The 17,890-nt window shown below is 40.6% G+C and overlaps 2 protein-coding genes across 15 annotated transcripts in view; one reads left to right on the forward strand and one right to left on the reverse strand.

Annotated features, from left to right (window-relative positions):
• ZNF711 (zinc finger protein 711) overlaps window positions 1-6,974 on the forward strand; it is a 29,537-nt gene extending 22,563 nt beyond the window's left edge. For 9 of the 12 annotated variants that reach the window (XM_054839358.1, XM_054839360.1, XM_054839356.1 and 6 more), the window contains one exon: window positions 197-3,058. In XM_054839358.1, coding sequence (XP_054695333.1) covers window positions 197-1,374 — 1,178 coding nt within the window. In that variant the 3' untranslated portion in view covers window positions 1,375-3,058. Of the gene's footprint in view, window positions 1-196; window positions 3,059-3,786; window positions 3,874-4,962 lie in introns of those variants that run through there. The other 3 variants (XM_054839368.1, XM_054839367.1, XM_054839366.1) reach the window with 3 other exon arrangements.
• A 2,790-nt stretch (window positions 6,975-9,764) lies between these two features.
• POF1B (POF1B actin binding protein) overlaps window positions 9,765-17,890 on the reverse strand; it is a 29,210-nt gene continuing 21,084 nt past the window's right edge. For all 3 annotated transcript variants that reach the window (XM_054839371.1, XM_054839370.1, XM_054839369.1), the window contains exons 8-16: window positions 17,296-17,370; window positions 14,679-14,771; window positions 14,076-14,189; window positions 13,755-13,907; window positions 13,537-13,647; window positions 12,702-12,830; window positions 12,346-12,419; window positions 11,879-11,993; window positions 9,765-10,031 (exon numbers count right to left, since the gene is read on the reverse strand). In XM_054839371.1, the coding sequence (XP_054695346.1) occupies window positions 10,026-10,031; window positions 11,879-11,993; window positions 12,346-12,419; window positions 12,702-12,830; window positions 13,537-13,647; window positions 13,755-13,907; window positions 14,076-14,189; window positions 14,679-14,771; window positions 17,296-17,370 (870 nt within the window). In that variant the 3' untranslated portion in view covers window positions 9,765-10,025. The remainder of the gene's footprint in view (window positions 10,032-11,878; window positions 11,994-12,345; window positions 12,420-12,701; window positions 12,831-13,536; window positions 13,648-13,754; window positions 13,908-14,075; window positions 14,190-14,678; window positions 14,772-17,295; window positions 17,371-17,890) is intronic.

Raw genomic sequence — 17,890 nt, forward strand, 5'->3', positions numbered from 1 at the left:
GATCTGTTTGAGCAGTTTCTGAAACAAAACTATATAAACTATAGGTGCTGTGGATTGGTTGTTTTTAAACTACTGAACCATTCTCTGTCTGCTGCAAGTGTAAGTGCATGAATCTGAACAGCAGTTGGCTGATTTAAAACTTTTTGATCAGTAAATTTGTTTCCTTCATAACTTGTTTTTGTTTGTTTAAAAACAGCTGTTATAATAGGTCCTGATGGACAGCCCTTAACAGTTTACCCTTGTCATATTTGTGGGAAAAAATTTAAATCCAGAGGATTCTTGAAAAGGCATATGAAGAATCATCCAGATCATATGATTAAGAAGAAATACCAGTGTACAGACTGTGACTTTACAACTAACAAAAAAGTAAGTTTCCACAATCATCTGGAAAGCCATAAACTTATAAATAAAGTTGATAAAACCCATGAGTTTACAGAATATACAAGAAGATACAGAGAAGCAAGCCCATTGAGTTCTAATAAACTAATACTGAGGGACAAGGAGCCCAAGCTACACAAGTGCAAATATTGTGACTATGAAACTGCAGAGCAGGGACTACTCAATAGACATCTACTTGCAGTTCACAGTAAGAACTTCCCTCATGTTTGTGTGGAGTGTGGGAAAGGATTCCGCCACCCATCAGAGCTGAAAAAGCATATGAGGACCCACACTGGGGAAAAGCCATACCAGTGTCAGCACTGTGTCTTCAGATGTGCTGATCAGTCCAATCTGAAAACTCACATCAAAACCAAACACGGGACTGATTTGCCATTTAAATGTGAGCACTGTCCCCAGGCGTTTACAGATGAAAAAGAACTGCAGCAGCACACAGAGTTATTTCAAGGGCATAAAACTCATCAGTGTCCACATTGTGACCATAAGAGCACCAATTCAAGTGACCTGAAGCGACACATTATTTCAGTTCACACAAAGGATTTTCCCCACAAATGCGAGGTATGTGAAAAAGGCTTCCATCGTCCATCTGAGCTCAAAAAGCATAGTGAAACCCATAAAGGTAAAAAGATACATCAGTGTAGACACTGTGACTTTAAAACATCAGATCCTTTTGTACTTAGTGGGCATATCCTCTCAGTTCACACCAAGGACCTGCCTTTTAAATGCAAAAGATGTAAAAGAGGATTTAGGCAGCAAAATGAACTTAAGAAGCACATGAAGACCCACAGTGGAAGAAAAGTTTATCAATGCCAGTATTGTGAATATAGCACTACGGATGCGTCAGGCTTTAAACGGCACGTAATATCCATACACACAAAAGACTATCCACATAGGTGTGAGTATTGCAAAAAGGGATTCCGTAGACCATCTGAAAAAAATCAGCATATAATGAGGCACCACAAAGAGGCTATAATGTAATATATGATCTCAAGAAGGAAGCAATTTAGAAACTGTGATATGCTAATTGGGGAAAAAAAAAATCTCATGAACTGTTTCTCCTGGTTTCAAAGCTTGATATTAAATCATAACTTTACATTCTTTGTATTAAAAGTCTTAAAAGTATTAGGGTTGACAGGGGATCTCATAGCCCTATGATTGTTGCTTATCAGACAGAACCTAAAGAGCACTATAGAATGCAGAAGGATGGTTGAATGTCTTAAATTTGCAGACAGATGGATGAATGTCTTCAGATTAATAGTATTACATGTTGTTAAGCTATAGAAGACAAAAGGAAGATGATTGTGTTACCCATTTTGTCAGTAACAGCATTTGTTTCCAATCTGAACGCAGTTCAGATGTGTGGTGGGGTTATTTACAAATTGTTCGCAAAGGCAACTGAGTCTTAACTTCTTGTGCAGTTTTGAAAGGAGAGTATTAGTCACTTGATCATAACATTTTTAAATCATGCCTGGAGATTAAATTCCAGAACTGGTCAAATTGGGGGGGGTTGTCCCTTTTTTTTTTTTTTTTAAAAAAAAAAACAAACCACATTTCATTGGGAAACGGTTTTGTTTCCTTTATTAGTTTAGGTCCAACAAGTAATTTTCTAATGGTTTTCAAAGCTGCTAACCTATTTTATTGCAGGATACGATGTTTAAAATATAGCATTATGTTATGATCTCAACGGTGGTGTTCTGGTGCTAGGGTTAAAGATGTGTATGTATATAATTTCCCTTTTTTATCTGAAACTACAGTTGAATGTTGTTCAGTACGGCACATATAACAAAATTAACTTTGAATTTGACTTTTTTTTTTAAGGATAAAATGGATGCAGCTCATAGTGTTGTAACTCAACACTGATTTTTTTTTTCTCACTACTTTAAAGTCTTCTCTAAAAAGAATATTAAAAACAAAGTTGAAAAATGTAGGGGTTTTTTAATTAAAATTCAGAGTACTTAGAAGTTCTTTAGGGCAGTGTTCTTAACAGGTATGACTATTATTGTCCTACCTCCTAATATGAAATTTTCGATATAGACATAAAATTGCACCTTTTAATCAATTCTTTAAAAAAAGTCTATACCATACTATAAACATACATTTTCAATCTGTAAGAAAGTATATATGCAGTATTTAACCAGAAAAAATATGCTGCCACTAGAGTTTGGAGGTGGATCTTCAGTTTACAGTGTATACATTTAAAATATGCATCCCTTTAAACAATGCTTTGTGTTAGCATGCTGCAAATCAAATGGCGCTTAATATAACAAGCTGGTCTAGGGCTATTTAATGAAAAACCTGTTCATAAATGTTATGCATATAATGTGTATTTTTTACTTTTTTAGTTGCTTCATGTTTGCACACAGCTGTTCACATGATAAATTGTAACTTCATGCTATATTGTGGCTTTGTGTTTCAGATAATGTTCATATTTTGTTTTTGCACCAGATGAGAATCAGTTCCTTGAGAATAAATTTTTTTTATATTTCTAAACTTCAGAACGTTAAATTTGGGAAATCTCTTAGAAAAATACGTGTTTTATGTGGCTGTAAAAAATGATGTACACGCTGTAAAATAAGATTGTCACTGTTATGTGGGATTATTATTTCTAAATGTGTTACTCATCGTAACGGGCATACAATAAAACGCATCTCTTGCACTCCAATTTTTTTGGAGTTTGCTTTTCATTTCTGGTGTTTAGGAAAGTCTCATTCTGTGTAAATTTGCCTAATATTTTTAATGACGTTGCTAAATTAATATGTAATAACATTTCAAGTAAACAGGTTACTTGAGATATATTTATCAGAGAGTATTGAGGGGAGAGTATTGGGGTTTTATTTGACTGACCCTTTAAAGTTACAGGTAATGTATTTTTGCATATTTCTAAATAATTATCAAATGTGATACTGACATTCCTTTGAAATTTTTTCCTTTAAGTAAAGAGAACATAAAACTTCTCACATATTTTGGGAAAAGCCAGGTAGGTTTTTTTCTTTTTATCTGTGTAATAAGAACAGCTTGCAAGATGAAATACTAAAAATACTGCTTTCTTAATTTCCCTCTCTTTTAGAATACTTGAATTATTACATCAGTAATAAATTAAAAACTTTAAGAAGAGAGTGTGGTATTAAATGAACTCTTCATCAAGGATTTCCAACAGGCTTTTAGCCAGTGAGCTCATAGGTTTTGTGCTAAAAATCAGAATCAATGCAGACATGAACCTATTCATCTGGCTTTTGTTTATTCTACTTTTTTTTTTATGCCCAGCAATCAGAAAAGGCAGCCGTAGCATTCAAAAAATCTTAGAGATTAAGGTTGTGTTTTGTTGACAATTTTAATGCTTTATTCCTGAACGTTATATTAAACACATAGACTGAAGGAGTTTCTTCGTAGCAGACTGAAGATGATCATTCTGACTGTGACAGAGCTCACATCCGTGCTGGCTCATTTCTCCACCTTACAGACGGATGGAATAATCAGGTACTGGAGTGTTTTAACATTTTCTGTAGCCAACTTTGTAGAAAGACTTAATCCTTCATTGCCCGGGAGTCCGTTGCAGTTCTTGGGGTACAGACCAGGATGTGGGAGCTGGAAATTACAGAAATTAAACTTCTGGAGAAGCAGCATTTAGCGGTGTAAAATCTGGACATCGGGCTTTTAAGCATTGCATTCAGATGATGTTTTGATACCTTTTATTATTCATACTTGGTGTTCCCTGATGAACTATAGTAACGGTTACATTTTCCAATGTGTGTTTGAGGAGAACAGTAGTGTTTCTTCCAAGGAGTGCAGTGAAAGGCTTTGACCTTTACAGATCTGATAATTTACACATGTGGGTTAATTCTTTCTGTGAGGAACAGTTGTTTAGTGTAAGATTGTTGTTTAATTCGGTTGTTTAGTTCAGAGTTGGTGAGTGGTATCCACCGTTGTTAAGAGTGTGGCACACTGTGGGGTATCAGCTCCATTACCTAGATTTTCTCTTGCATCTAGTTTTTTCTTGCCCTGAAACTATGTGCCGTAAAGGGCACAAAAGGAGTTTTTAACATACTTAATGATATCAGAAAGTTATGGTGGATGCTGGAAGTTCAGTTCATTTACAGCTTCATCGTTCTATTACAGAATGGTGAAGTTCTGTAACTGTAATACAGAAGTTGAAATTGGTGTTGAGGTTTAACAGTCCGTAAGTCCACCTAATGAAATTTCTTTTTGATTAGGAAGAAAATGTCATACCTTGTGGAACATTAAAATCTGTGAGGAACATGTGTTTCAAGACGTGAGGGAGGGAATAGCGATTGGAAACCCCACAAACGTAGTTGGTTATTAGCAGCTAAGGTACAGCTACGGGAAAGTATGCAGGACTTGAAGCAGGTGCAGACCGGTACAATGTGTGGGAGCCCTGCTTTTTGTGACGGCTGGATGGAGAAACTCAGTTGTTAAACGTAGCAGGACGGTTACAGGCAGCCTGTCCAGTGGGAGGTCTCAAGATGAGTTACCACTTCTCTTCAGTTGACTTACTGTATTAGCATTTTGAACATTTCTTTCTTTATATTAATTGTCTCCTCTTGGCAGCGTGTGGACAATGAAGCCGAGCTGAGAAGGAAGACTGTGGAAACAAGATCTGTCAAAGAGAGGAAAAGCCTTGAGACTTAACCCACGCAGGGGTAAGGTTAATAGATTACTACCCGTATGTTGTTAAACTTCAAACAGTTAAAAAATAAGATTGTCAGACTTTTTGCTTGCACAGTGGTTTTACAATTCAGTAGCTTATGGTACTGCTAGGAGAATGAGTGCTTCTACTTGGCCCTTTGCTGGTTCCGTCCAGTGCTGCTTAGATGCTGATAACTTGAGGCTGCACCTACGTATTGTTCTGTAGTTTGGAATTCCCACCAATGCTTCTGCTCCTTCTCCCAGAATTGACGCGCCTGTATAGCTGCGGATGTCAACACTCCCCATAACTGTCCAGGCAGGATGGTGAATAGGCAGAGGAGGGGCAGAAGCTGTTAGGAGGGCTCTGGTGGTTTAAAAAGCCAGTAATACTGGGATGGATGGAAGGAGGAAGGGATCGACAAGAAAAGGCTTGTGCAATGTGCTGCAGGTCTGACGTTGGGGCTGTGCAGGAAAGGAAGTGGAAGTTGGGGTTAGGGAAGGGAAAATAAAGGAATGTGCCTGCTGGACAGAGAGAAACCTGAGAGGAACTGGTATTGTATGCAATGCTCTTACTTTGTGTATGTAGTTTGAGTGATGTAGGATCTTTTTATATACATATCTTGTGTATGTATTCATTCAACAGAAGATAAGACTTGGGTAGAACCTTTTTTTTTCCTATAACTGTGTTTCCCCAGTAACTGAAATTCTGTATTAAAGCAACTGGTTGGTTGGTATTCTTGACATAAGATTTTACTAGGAAGTGGCATTGAAAATCTTCTGAAATAAAAGAATAAAATTTCACGTGAATCCTCAGCAGTTTGAGGCACAGTTCCTAGATTCTTTGCAGTGCACTTTCCCAGCAAATATTTAAGAGAATTTGTGATGGCTGTTGTATTGTTACCGTGGAGGTGTCACGATTTGAAAAACGCACCATGTCAAATGGCAGTAAAATTCTTGTATCTCAGTACTTCCACAGATCGCTGCTCTGTATAGTCTGTACTTCTGCCCTGCCTGGCTCCCTCCCTTGAGCTGGCAGCAAACCGCCTCCGTACCAACCTGACGAAGCCTTTAGGATGGGATGAAGTGCTCTACAGGCAGGTCCTGCTTACTCGCTTTCAAAGCTGAGGAGTTCCTCGGTGGTGGGAAGCAAGCGAAGGAGAGGCACTACCCCCACCTGCAAGCCTTGCAAGTCTTTTGACTTAAATGTTGCATTGAATGATAAAAGTTGGTGGTACCGTATTTTATTACTTGTCCTGAAAACTCTGAATGATGTCACCCATCATTGTTGTGGCGTTGCATGATCTCTGTTCTGTTAAAGGTACTCTTCGGTAGACATGATCATTTTTCATGCATACATGCTTTTCTCAGCGACGTCTGTGTACCTCTTGCCTTTTGCCACGTTTTCAGTAAGGGCTTTAAAGCCCTTTTGTTGGAAACAGTCTTTGCCTGTGACATTGCTCCAAATCTGTCCCTGCAGCAACACTGCCAGGGTGAGCTCCCTTTTGGGCATTTGTGGTGGGATGCCGCCCCGCAGTACCGGCGGTAGGGAAGGTGACGTGAGGTGATGTGTGCTGTAAAGCTCTTCATGACCTGGAGGCACAACAGGGAGCAGTTCAGCTGTTCTTGGCCATGTTTGGATTTCTCCTGCCTGCTCCTGCGGTGCTGTATGTGATGTACAAACACGTCTTGGTTGCTTGAGCAAGCAGCGAGTTTCACAAATGTGTGGAAGGGTGGCACAAAAATGTCAGATTTGTTTACTGCGTTTTTGTATTGGAATGACAGACTAAGAACTCCCTGAAAGCCAGGAGTACTTAAAAGTGATTCATGTCTTGATCATCATCTGTATTTTTTTTTCCTTCAGGTTTCAGATGCCCACAATTAAAAGTAATGAAATAGAAAATACAGAACACCAGCAGAGTACTCTCAAGGTAAAGGTAAGTTACCTTGATGGAGAATTCAAAGCCTATGTGGACTCTTCAGACAGAAAGCTAGAGATGTCAGTAACTTTTGGACCAGGGCTGTATTTGGCTTGTGTTTTACAGCTGGGGCAGATAAGTGTTCGTATTGCACACTGAGTTGTGTGGGAGGGTCAGTAATAGAAACCAGCAGACAATTTTCTCCTACTCTTCAGTTTAAGAAACTCTATGTGCTATCAATCAGATCTGTTTTGTTTAATAAAACTGTTGATAAGGACAGTCTTGACAGGGCAGTAAGGATAGCGTGGTAAATATATGATGTAAATGCTGTATTTGATTTTTTTTAATTTGTCCTGAAAAAATGTAGTCGTCTCAGTGGACCTACCTGAAATTGAGGTGGAACGTTCCCTGAAGTATACCCTTTGTAATGAGGGTGATAACTAGGATTTACAGAAAGAAGTAAATGAGAAAAATGCGTTTCTGTCAGGTCCAGCAGAAGTAATGTTAGGTAAACCGGTTTCAGTTCAACAAAGAGGCAATAGCTGAGACAACAGCAAATAACATGTACTTTTATAATAAAAAAATACTAAATTTGCCTTTTACGTAAATCTGGTTGAAATCAAAACCAGCCTCAAATGGCCGTTATGCTTCACCTCCTAGTTTAGTTTAGCTTTTTGATGGGTATTTGTTGTTTCGTGTTATCTGGGAGTAAAATGTGTTGTTACGCCCATCAGCTCTGTAGCATTTACGCTGCTCAGATGCCTTCAAATGCTCTAACAAGCCTTAAGGAAGTACAGTATGGACATCTGTCTTTCCTAATTAGCAAACTGGGCTTTATTTAAGTAGTATGTATGTTACCCATCTCTTCAACTATGGGGATCAGTCACGGTGTTTTCAAATTCATGATGACACCAGCTGTATATACAAAACAGATCGTTTCCCTAATCACAGCCTTTCTCCCCCCCAAAAAAATCACACCATGGGCCCACCAGCTCTGGCTGTATTCAGAGCCTGCCTGTTTCTGTCCTTGGGGTATCGACAGCTTGCGGTGTGCTATTACGTGGGCTTAAGTCCTACAGAGTTAAAGAAACATAGGTTGGTGTTGAGTGGGCAGCACGGTGAGTGAGTGAATGTACTGTAAACCCTGGCAGCGGCTGAACCAAGTGCGCAGGAAGTCCGTCCATTAATAACTCATCTTTCTGCTGTCCGTAGCTTCTCCCGAGCTGTTTGTGTGGGGCTTCCAACTGGTCACACCTGGCTGAGGTCACGGCAAAGAGCACGGTAAGTCAGCAAGTGGGCTCCTTTAACTGGGGCAGCTGCAGAGTTATGCACAGATAACCGTGTGATGGCAGTAAACAAACATCCCGTTCTTCCTCTTTTCTTTCTTTTTATTGTTTAGATCACCAAAGGGGAAAAATCACTAGATGACAGTGTAACTATAATTATTTACTGGGATAGACTACACCGACACTGTCCTGTGTCATTAGTATGTTAACTCTGGGTGTACATACCTTCTATCTAACTGCTATCCAGAAATGAGGGAGGGAGTTAGTTTAGAACTGAGTAATTACTGATTTCACTGGGGCAAGGCACTCCTCGTTCAAACGAGGATATTTAATTTTTAACTAACTAAAACCTTTCTGTAGAGCTAAAGTGAGGGCGGTCTGATGGTGCAAACTCTCAGTTGGGTTCTGGAACTGCAGGCCGGTCTTAGGCTGGACATACTTGAAGAGCAGTGCAGGGAGCAGGTTTACACTTGGCTCTTTCTCCCAGTTACAAAGAGCATGACATCATCATTGACAGCCCAGCAGTAACTGAGTGGAGGACTGACAGCAGGAGTAAGAAAAGGGACCTAACACTATTCCTTTACTTGTAAAGATGCATTTAGAGGAACAAGTGGTGTAAAAAAAGGCAGGATCCCAGCACCCAAACTAAACCAACCCCCTTCAGCCTGTCCCATAGACAGATGTTTCCAGTACAGATAGGCGTGAGTCAGAAAGTTACACTTAGCTTTATTTCATAGTTACACATAGCCTACAGCGTTCTTTCACCATTAACCATTGTCTGTGATATATATTATTGGTGACTAGCAATACATGTCTGCAGAACTAAAGCAAAGCAAGAACCCTGTCCATGATAAAGAGCCAACACTTTTTGACTGCATAGTTTAAAATGTCCCCTGTGATTCTCTGCCCTGCGTTGCTCAACTACTTAATGCCAAGAATTTCTGTGGTCCTGCGAGGAGCAACAGTTTTAAAAGGAAGGTTGGTCTGATAATGAAACTTAGTCTATGAACTATTTTCATCAACTCTGAGGTCAGTACCATTCTTTAAAATCAGCATTTGCCCAAGCCTTTCACTGAACTAGGTAACTTGGTATTTGCCAATTCAGTAGCTAAGTTTGAGGAGTTGTATATCTGGAGTAAGTTATTTTCCTTTGTGTTTTAGCTTCCCATACGTAGGTAGATGTATGGTAAGAGTTTTCAGTGGGGTATTTTTAAAGTCCCCCGCAAAGGTTGTTTCTGGGCTTTGCTTCATCTCCAATAGGCAGGAGAAGGTAAACAGTGATCTGTGACTGTACTGAAACCAGCCACTTGGCGTGGAAGGAACCAACTTACATTTGTGTCATTCTCGCCTCTTGGCATGAGTAAACAGGACAGAAAAACGTAGCTAATAGTACAGAGAGGAGAAGGTTTCAGACTTCTTCCATTTGTCTCTCAGATTGCTTCGGGCCTGGCTGAAGAACAGAAGTTAGTTGTGCCAAGGAACGCTGAAGTCCGCAAATGCACGGCGTGCCCCTCACTTCCGAGCAAAAAGTAAGTGCGTGAAAAAGTACAAATAACATTTGCGCACAGCTGTTGGTGGCAGATTGTGGACGCAGGTAACTGGTTTCTGTATGGTGAGGAGGAAACAGTGTTTCCATCACCTTCATGCTTCCATGTCCTTAATGTGTTCCCCAGCCTTTCTGGTTATCAGCCTGAACCTTTTTGGGATGCAAAGCAGCAGAAAGTAAAGCAGTTTTAGTTGCTGTGAACTCCTTTGAGTCGCTGTGGTGGCTTAGGGATTTCTTTCATTCCTGAAAGAAACAAGCAGCTTGTTAGAAGAAAATAAACACACTTATTTCTGCATATGAAACAAAACTGCTGGGTATATAAAGCATGTCTGATTTAATGACATACTTATTTTCTCTAACAGTTTGACTTTTAAAGCGACTCAGGTGGCCAGTGAGCCTTTCCTCCTTAACAAACGCTCGGCCTGTCAGTGCTCGCAGCGGCCAGTCCTCCCAAGGTCAGAGTTGCATCATTAGGCTGTAAAGGGTTTTGTTCAGCAAGGGACAGCTGTCAGTGCTGGCATGGTTCGCTGTCTCCAGTAAACACCACAACAAGGAAACCAGCTTTTTTGTTCTTAGGAAAACAACCAAGAACAGGAAGGTACCATATACTTAAACAGGAGGTATTACAAAATTTCTACCCTAAGTTTTCTCTAATATAAGTAAGATTGGTGTTACAAAGAACATTTAAGTACTTTGGTTTCCATATCCTAAAGGACTGACCGTGATAAATAATCATTGCTTGAAGACAGCGTTATGTACAGGCTGCTTCCTGTCAGTATAAAACCGACACTGCTCCGACACCTATCGCCATTACTACTCAATAGTGAGTGTGGATATAAAGATCTGGCTGGCAGTACGTAAGCACAGAAAAAGGGCTTGTTGAGCTTGGAGTAAAGGTAAGGTTGGCACTTCTCAAACTGGATTTATCAAGTTTATCTTGCAGCAGAGTAATCTGGTTTCAGCTCAGACTTCCGCTAGTGATTGATAGAGACCTTGGGAAACTTAAAATACAAACAGTTCTCATTTATTTAATGATACCCATCTCTTCCAATGCAGAGTACACTCATCTTTCCATTTTTTTTAATAACAGAAAGTACAAATAACTTTTCAAGTAAGGTAGGAGAAGGGGGGGGCTTGATTTTTGTAATTGCTTTATTACTGTTTAATTCCTTGACATTTCACTAGGATGCAATGGAACTAGATGAGTTTTAGAGATGAGTAATAAAACTCTGCTGTTTGCCAGTGACCTCTACCTTTTAGTTTTTCAATCCTACTCCAGGTAACATATTCTTCTACAACATGTCAGATGCTTTACCCTTCATCTACTCAGGCTGCTCACAGAATTGTCTTTTCCTTGGTCGTGTCCCCCCCACAAAGCTACTCTCGTAACTCTTGTCTATTTGTGCTGCTCTGCCCTACTCTGTCTGCAGGCAACTTGTTCGGAAGTCAGGGTTGGGAACTGGCCGTGTTGACCTTTCTCAAGCCTAATTCACCTTGTGTTCAGACATGGCAACGTGACCTCGTGCCCTGTAACATAATGAGCTTCTGTAGGCCTATTTGCTATTCTTACTTCGAGTCACTCCTCAGAAAGTCACCACCCTTCTGCATTTCCCGGGTTAGTCACTGCCCTGTCTCAACATAAGCTTAGGGACACGGTGCTTAATATGTTTTAGCAATAGTTGGGAGTCATTAATAGTCGTGATTCAGAGGAATCCTGCCCACCCGACACACTCCTTCACCTGGGAGCACAGCATGTTAGAAGTTCCTGCTGAACCAACTCCCCAGCACAGTGATGTGCGTGAGGGCAGGGGCTGGCACTCCAGCAAGGCCACTTGTTTTGTTAAAGGTAATTACGTGCCAGGGAAAACAACAAAAGGTTCTTCTCTTTCTACCCCACCCACCAATTAGAGCCTCCTTGCAATAGGCAGTACAGTTCCTCGACTTTAATCAGTCACTTGCTTTTTGCAGCCAAGTTAAATTAACACTGTGGCTGTCTCTCAGATGTCAGTCGTGGCTAATACGTTCTGTGAAGTGAAATGGAACACTTGGGAATTTCAGAGACTAGATAGTCAATCTCTAGGTAAACTTACATGTTTCCAGATCTCTCCAGTCCTCTCAATGACAATAGTTTGTGATTTATTGACTGGTGATGTAACCTTGTAGTCATCAGACAGAAGACCCAGAATAGGATACTGATTCCTGTACCTGTAGGAAAGAGTTGGAAACCTGTAAGCTGAAATCTGCACACCCGTATCCAGATCACTCACTCTCATCTTGCCACGGTCCTTCCAGTCATTAATCCCCAAAGCTTTTCACTAGTAACTGAGAAGGTGATAGAGTCATTCTGATGTCACCTGAATGTGCTGGCCACCCCTCCAACTGCCATTATAGTGCTTAGTATCGAACCCTCCCTGGATAGGAAAACCCATCTCAACTTTCCCCCCAAGCTGAACGGGCAGTATCGAGACATTTTTCAGGTAGCAAGAACATGGTTAACAGAGGCTGTACAATGGAGCATCAAAAGGATGTTTTTAAGAAAAGTGAATAACTACATTACTTCTTAGTGATGATAGCTGTGACACCAGGGGACTGACTGCCTGATAATTTCTCATGCTTCAATCTGAAGAGGTCCTGAGAAAACCAAAAGCAAACATCCACATGAAATAACATTTCCTGAAGTATTATTTCACTACAGTCACAATAAGATATTTGCAGACAGTCCACTCGAAGAGCAGTCTGAAAAGCCTGTCCTTCCAAAAGATGGGCAGAGGAGCAGCGTGCAGTTAAAAGAATCCTACCTCTGACTGCCAAATCAGGAGAGCACAAGTGGCCTCCTGGTGCAGTTTCCACATACACAGGATGTAGAGGCTTAAATACAAAAGTTCTTGGACAAGACAGCAGTTGTTCTTTTACCTCTTGCTGTTGTTTAATAAAAGCATCCTTCTCCTCCAGCATCGATGTCAGTTCATGCAACCTTATTTGCAAGTCACTGTTACTTCCCTCTCTCCTGGATATATCTTGCTGGAATTGGCATAACTGAGACTAGAAAACATAGGTTCGGAAGAGTTAGGTGTTTGGTGCTCCCTCCGGGTCCCCTGTCACAATGTATCTAGGGCTCTGGATGTACTTTTTTCATTAGATTATCAAACAGTAAGACTTGAATGAGTGTAGTTTAAACTACACACTGGACATCCATACATACATTGACATAGACAAAAACCCCATGATTTTCAAGTTCAAGCTGCACAGTAAATTCAGGAAGCGCTGAGCAATACTGGTAGAATTCAGTACAATTCAATAGGTTTCTACCGCAATAAACACTCATAACATCGCTCAACAGCTGAACTGGCTTCCAGGGTGGTAAAATATTACTGCAGTCCTTTAAATGAGACCTTTCCTGTATGGAATTTTGACTAGGACTTACCTTTATTTTCTGTTGGCTGTTTTTTGGCTACTTTTTTACTTTATCAGGACACACAAAATGTCCCTTTAGGAAAGCCTGCTCATCTGATTCATCCCTGATTTCTAGGTCTAAGGAATTGTATTCTTTTTAAATCACAGTTTTATATGTTCTACCATAAGGGTCTCTGAGCCATCATTAATGTCTATGTATAGGGTAACTGCAGACCCAAAAGAGATGTGGAAAGTACGTATGGTAGAGCTTTCCGGTTCCTTAATTAAAAAAGCAGCCATTTACCTGCAGTTGTACAAAGTGAGGAATACAGACATGCCAAGTTAATCAACTTACCCTAAGATTGCGGATCTCACGATCTTTGTCCTCTCTCAAGTTATTGATCATCTCTACGTAACGGCTAGAGAGTTCATCTGTGGTGGTCTGTAGTGTGGGATTGGAGCAGGTCTAGAGGAAATTAAGTAATTTTTTATTTGAAAAAGTGTTTTCATCATTAATTTTCATACCTTATTGTATCTGTATCCATGAATAACAGCAGTAAGCGAGCCTGCTACCTGCAGTTTGAGGCTCTGGATCTCTTGCTCCAAGGCACGCTTGCAGTACTCCAGTTCCTTTAGCTGACAATCCTTTTCTCCCTCGCTGAGCCGAAGAGAGAGGAGCTGCTCTTCCAGAGCACGACACTTGGCAGTGCTCTCTCTGAGTCCTTGCTGGAAAGCAAAGAAGTGGACTAAATGGGCCAGGTTCCTCAAGGAAGTAGGATTGCGCACATACTCAAACGCACACCAGGCAGCAGTTACTCAGGCTGCTCCAAAGTCAGCGTACTGGCTAGTTTTTTGCTGACTGTAACTACGCTGAAAATACGTTTTCAGATTTACCTGCTGCTGACGATTGTTCTCTCTCAGAGAAGTCAACATAGTTTCGTATTCTTTCACTTGAGAATCTTTAAAAGCCAAATCCTTCTTAAGTAAGACACTGTCAGTTTCTAACTTCTGTAAGACAAAAGGGTTTCTGGTCAATAGCTGCAATTTTTCAGTAACCTTTTCCCACATTCAAAGTCCAACATACCAAATAGTAAGTGGTGTTTTAGAGCTAGGAAAATAATAAATTTTCCTGATTTTTCCAGGAAGCACCAGCAAAGCGGCACTTGGTGTGTGCTCCTTGGCCGTGTTAAAAGTAAACACAGATCATCTACACCATGTGCATTGTACACACCAAGTCAGAGCTTTAAATCTAATTTCACTCAGCAGTCTTGTCTTCCTTTTGAAAGTATTTGGGTTTTCAGGTTCAACAAATAGAACACTTGAAAAACCACTGCTAGAAAGAAACCGAACCTCATCCACTGTACGAGTCCTGCTAGTCCATTAACAGTCCAGCCATTTCCATTACAGCAACTAAAGCCTGGACTTCACAATTTAAATTTCATCCTAACAGATTTCCCACCAACAGGCCATGGGAACAGAACAACGTGGCTCGCTTACCCCCAGGTCATCCTGCAGGTGGCAAAGCTCTTCACGTAGATTTTTGAAAGTGGAAAGCACAAGTCTCATAGATTTGTCTGATGTCACTCTCATCTAGGAGGAGAAAAAAATGAAAATGTATACTTGTGATTAATTAGTGTGTTTCTTTACAATAGGCCTGACAGTGGGTAGAACAGAAACCACTTTACAGCTGAAAATAACTTTTTGACTCTTAGAGCTACTGCATGTCGTTCTTTGAAGTGCTCACACTTTACAGAGAAACATTTTCATGCACTTTGTTCTGCAAATGAGCAGTGTTTAAATTGTTGTCTTGTAATACGGGGTAATGTTTTTTTAAAATGGAAGGGACAAGAGTAAAGAACTGCATTTGTACAGCAAAAGGGGAAAAATAAATGTGTTAATATTGCACAGTCATTTTTTTGAGCGTTCAGAGCTTTGTGACTTAGACCAATTTAAAGAAATAAATATCCTGCCTGAGAAGTCACAGAGGAGTGAGCCATCATCTTTGAGGTCTGGCAAAGCATGCTTTCAGCCCAAGGGCAAGAGAATTTAATTAAAACTTTTAAAAATTTAAATAATAAAAAAGGGGGGGGGATACAACCAACTCCTCCCTTCCAAAGGAAAAAGATCCTAAAGATTAAATGAGTCAAGTGGATGAAAAAGGCAGCAGTGCACAATAGCCTAACACCTAACACTTGATTCATGTTAAAACAAACTGTTGCATTTCATGATGTATTTCTAATATTTGAAGAGAAACAGATCTTGAAAGATCACACAAAGTAATTCCTCAAGTTTTGACTCATCTGGAAGGGCTGAATATTCTGTGCAGAAGACGTATTTTGTCTGGGCAAAAGTGAAATCCTCCCGTGTTTCTTGTCCTCTTATACCTTCCCTTTATTTAGTGATCAAATTGCAGAAAGCTATCAAGAGCTCCACCAATACGGTGATTAGTCCTGCTTGTATTTTTTATCCCCGCTGGTGCTATTACCTGACTGAGGCTTCAGAAAGAACATTGCTAGTCTAACTCACCTGTTTGTTGGGTTTTTAATTAAAGTGGTATTTCATCTTTGACTTAACAGTTTTGTTGGTTTTATTGTGAAATACACTATGGGAGTAGATTAAAAGAAGGAATTAAGTCAAAAGTGTAAGTAAACCCCCCACTCATAGCACTAAGTAGTTGCTAAGTTGCTAAATTCCATAGGTGCCATGCGCTTCTCCAGTGAAACTCCCCGTGCTCTTAGGCTTGAGCCTCTGGGCATACCCAGCACGGTCTTCACCTGAGGAGCCGGCTCAGAACCCCCTCAGATGTAGAAACACCAAACACACCTGTCCGAGAGGCCGGAGCAGTGTGTAGCCCAAGAGCACACTTTGTACGTGTGTTGACAAAATCTGGTTCCCCAAAAGACACTGTAGCTGCATTTTTTTTTTTTAAGCATAGTTGTGAGAATGCAAAACCTGCTGGACTTGGAGAAAACAGGAAATATGTGTTTGAGCTCTTTCACACAGAGGTGAGCTGATTCCATGTCCTGGGACAGGGTCCTAACATGAGGGCGTGAAATAGTTTGGCGTCAGTGTCCATCTCCATTGTAAAAGAATCACAGAACAATTCCAGTTGGACAGGACTTGGGAGGTCACCTCATCCAACCTCCTGCCTAAAGCAGATCAGCTGTGAAGTCAGACCAGGTGGCTCATTCACAACTTTATTCACATGTGGTTTTTACCAGGAAGTGACAAATTACTAAAGCTGCAGCTCCCAGGTGGGATCTCCTTACCCCCACCTCCTGCTAAGCGGCACAGGTTGGTTTGGGGTCCTGTTCTGACACATGTCCACAGTACAGCCGCTCTGTGGTCGATTCAGCCTACAGCACCATTCTTGGTGTTCTGTCAAGGGCAGGGGCCAATCCCAATCAGCTCTGCAAAACACTTCACAGAGCGGTCAAGTGCTTTTCTAAACAATGCTGCAGAGTTTGACAGCTCCAGGAAGCAACGAACCAACCATGACTGGAACCTTGGACGTATGTCTGACTGCCTTACAGCCAAAGCCATGTGGCTGGCAACTGAGGAGGCAAGCTGAGATGGTTGGGTACAAGGAACAGGATCAGAGGAAACACAGAAGCCTGTGTAAATGGAACCACACCAGAAATGGTGGTTTTGTTGCCCAATGTTGTAAGCATGCCTCGGAGCACAGTGCTGTGTTAGAGGTTTTAACCAGAACATTTGTAAAAGGTGAGACCCAAGTCTAAGCATTATGTGTGGTTGGCAATTGATAGCCAGTTCAACATTCAGCACAGCACCTGCTATTTGCCTTTTAGCTTTTAAAGTAAAGCATTAATACACAACACAAAAAAGATGAAAGATCTATTCTTAAAGATGGTTTCCAGTGAAACTGCAAGAAAGCACCAGGAAACCTCAGTTTAAAACACACAAGTAGTTTGTGGAACCAACTGCCACAACATGTCACTTGGAGCCACCTGTGTGATCCCACACCCCTTACACCAGAAAAAACGGAATAAGCAGAACATGGAGTGGTGTATGTTACCCTGGCATGTGAAAGCCAACTTCCACTGTTTCAGGTTACTGTAGGGTTCCACACACCCCCTCCACCCTGCTCACATACCTGGAGGAGATAACGAATCTGCTGCTTTGTTGCCTCAGACAGTCCTTTAGGAATTAAATCTTCAATATCTTCAGTCTAAGCAAAGGGAGGAAAGGAGAGACATCTTGATTAAGAATTTTGCCTGGTAGATCATAACGTGGTTTCTTCATTAATTACACGGCTCTACTATGAAAAACATGTTCAGTACCAGGCAAATAAGAATGAAAATAGATCAAAGTGTATCCAGAAGATTTCTAAAGTCTTGTATATTTGAGGTGTATAAAAACAGATGAAGTGATACATGAAGCACATATTCAAATCATTAACATTTACTCTAAAAGCAGCATTCAAAACAATCCTCTCTCAAAGAAAATAAGAGCTGATGCTGAAACAGAACTCCCAACAGTTTACAATATGAGCAAATCTCATGTTTCTAAACAAGAACAGACTGTCAGTAAACTAAAGATGACCAGTGCATCACAGGAGACACTGCCAGTGATTAAGTGGCATTGCTTCATATAATTTAATCCTAGACAAGTATTTCTGCCATATACACAATGCCTTCACAAACAACAGAGGTGCTGATGATTCTATCATGGCCCGATTCACAAAAGCG

The sequence above is a fragment of the Grus americana genome, chromosome 12 (genome assembly GCF_028858705.1).
Source record: "Grus americana isolate bGruAme1 chromosome 12, bGruAme1.mat, whole genome shotgun sequence".
In the NCBI taxonomy this organism is placed as follows: Eukaryota; Metazoa; Chordata; class Aves; order Gruiformes; family Gruidae; genus Grus; species Grus americana.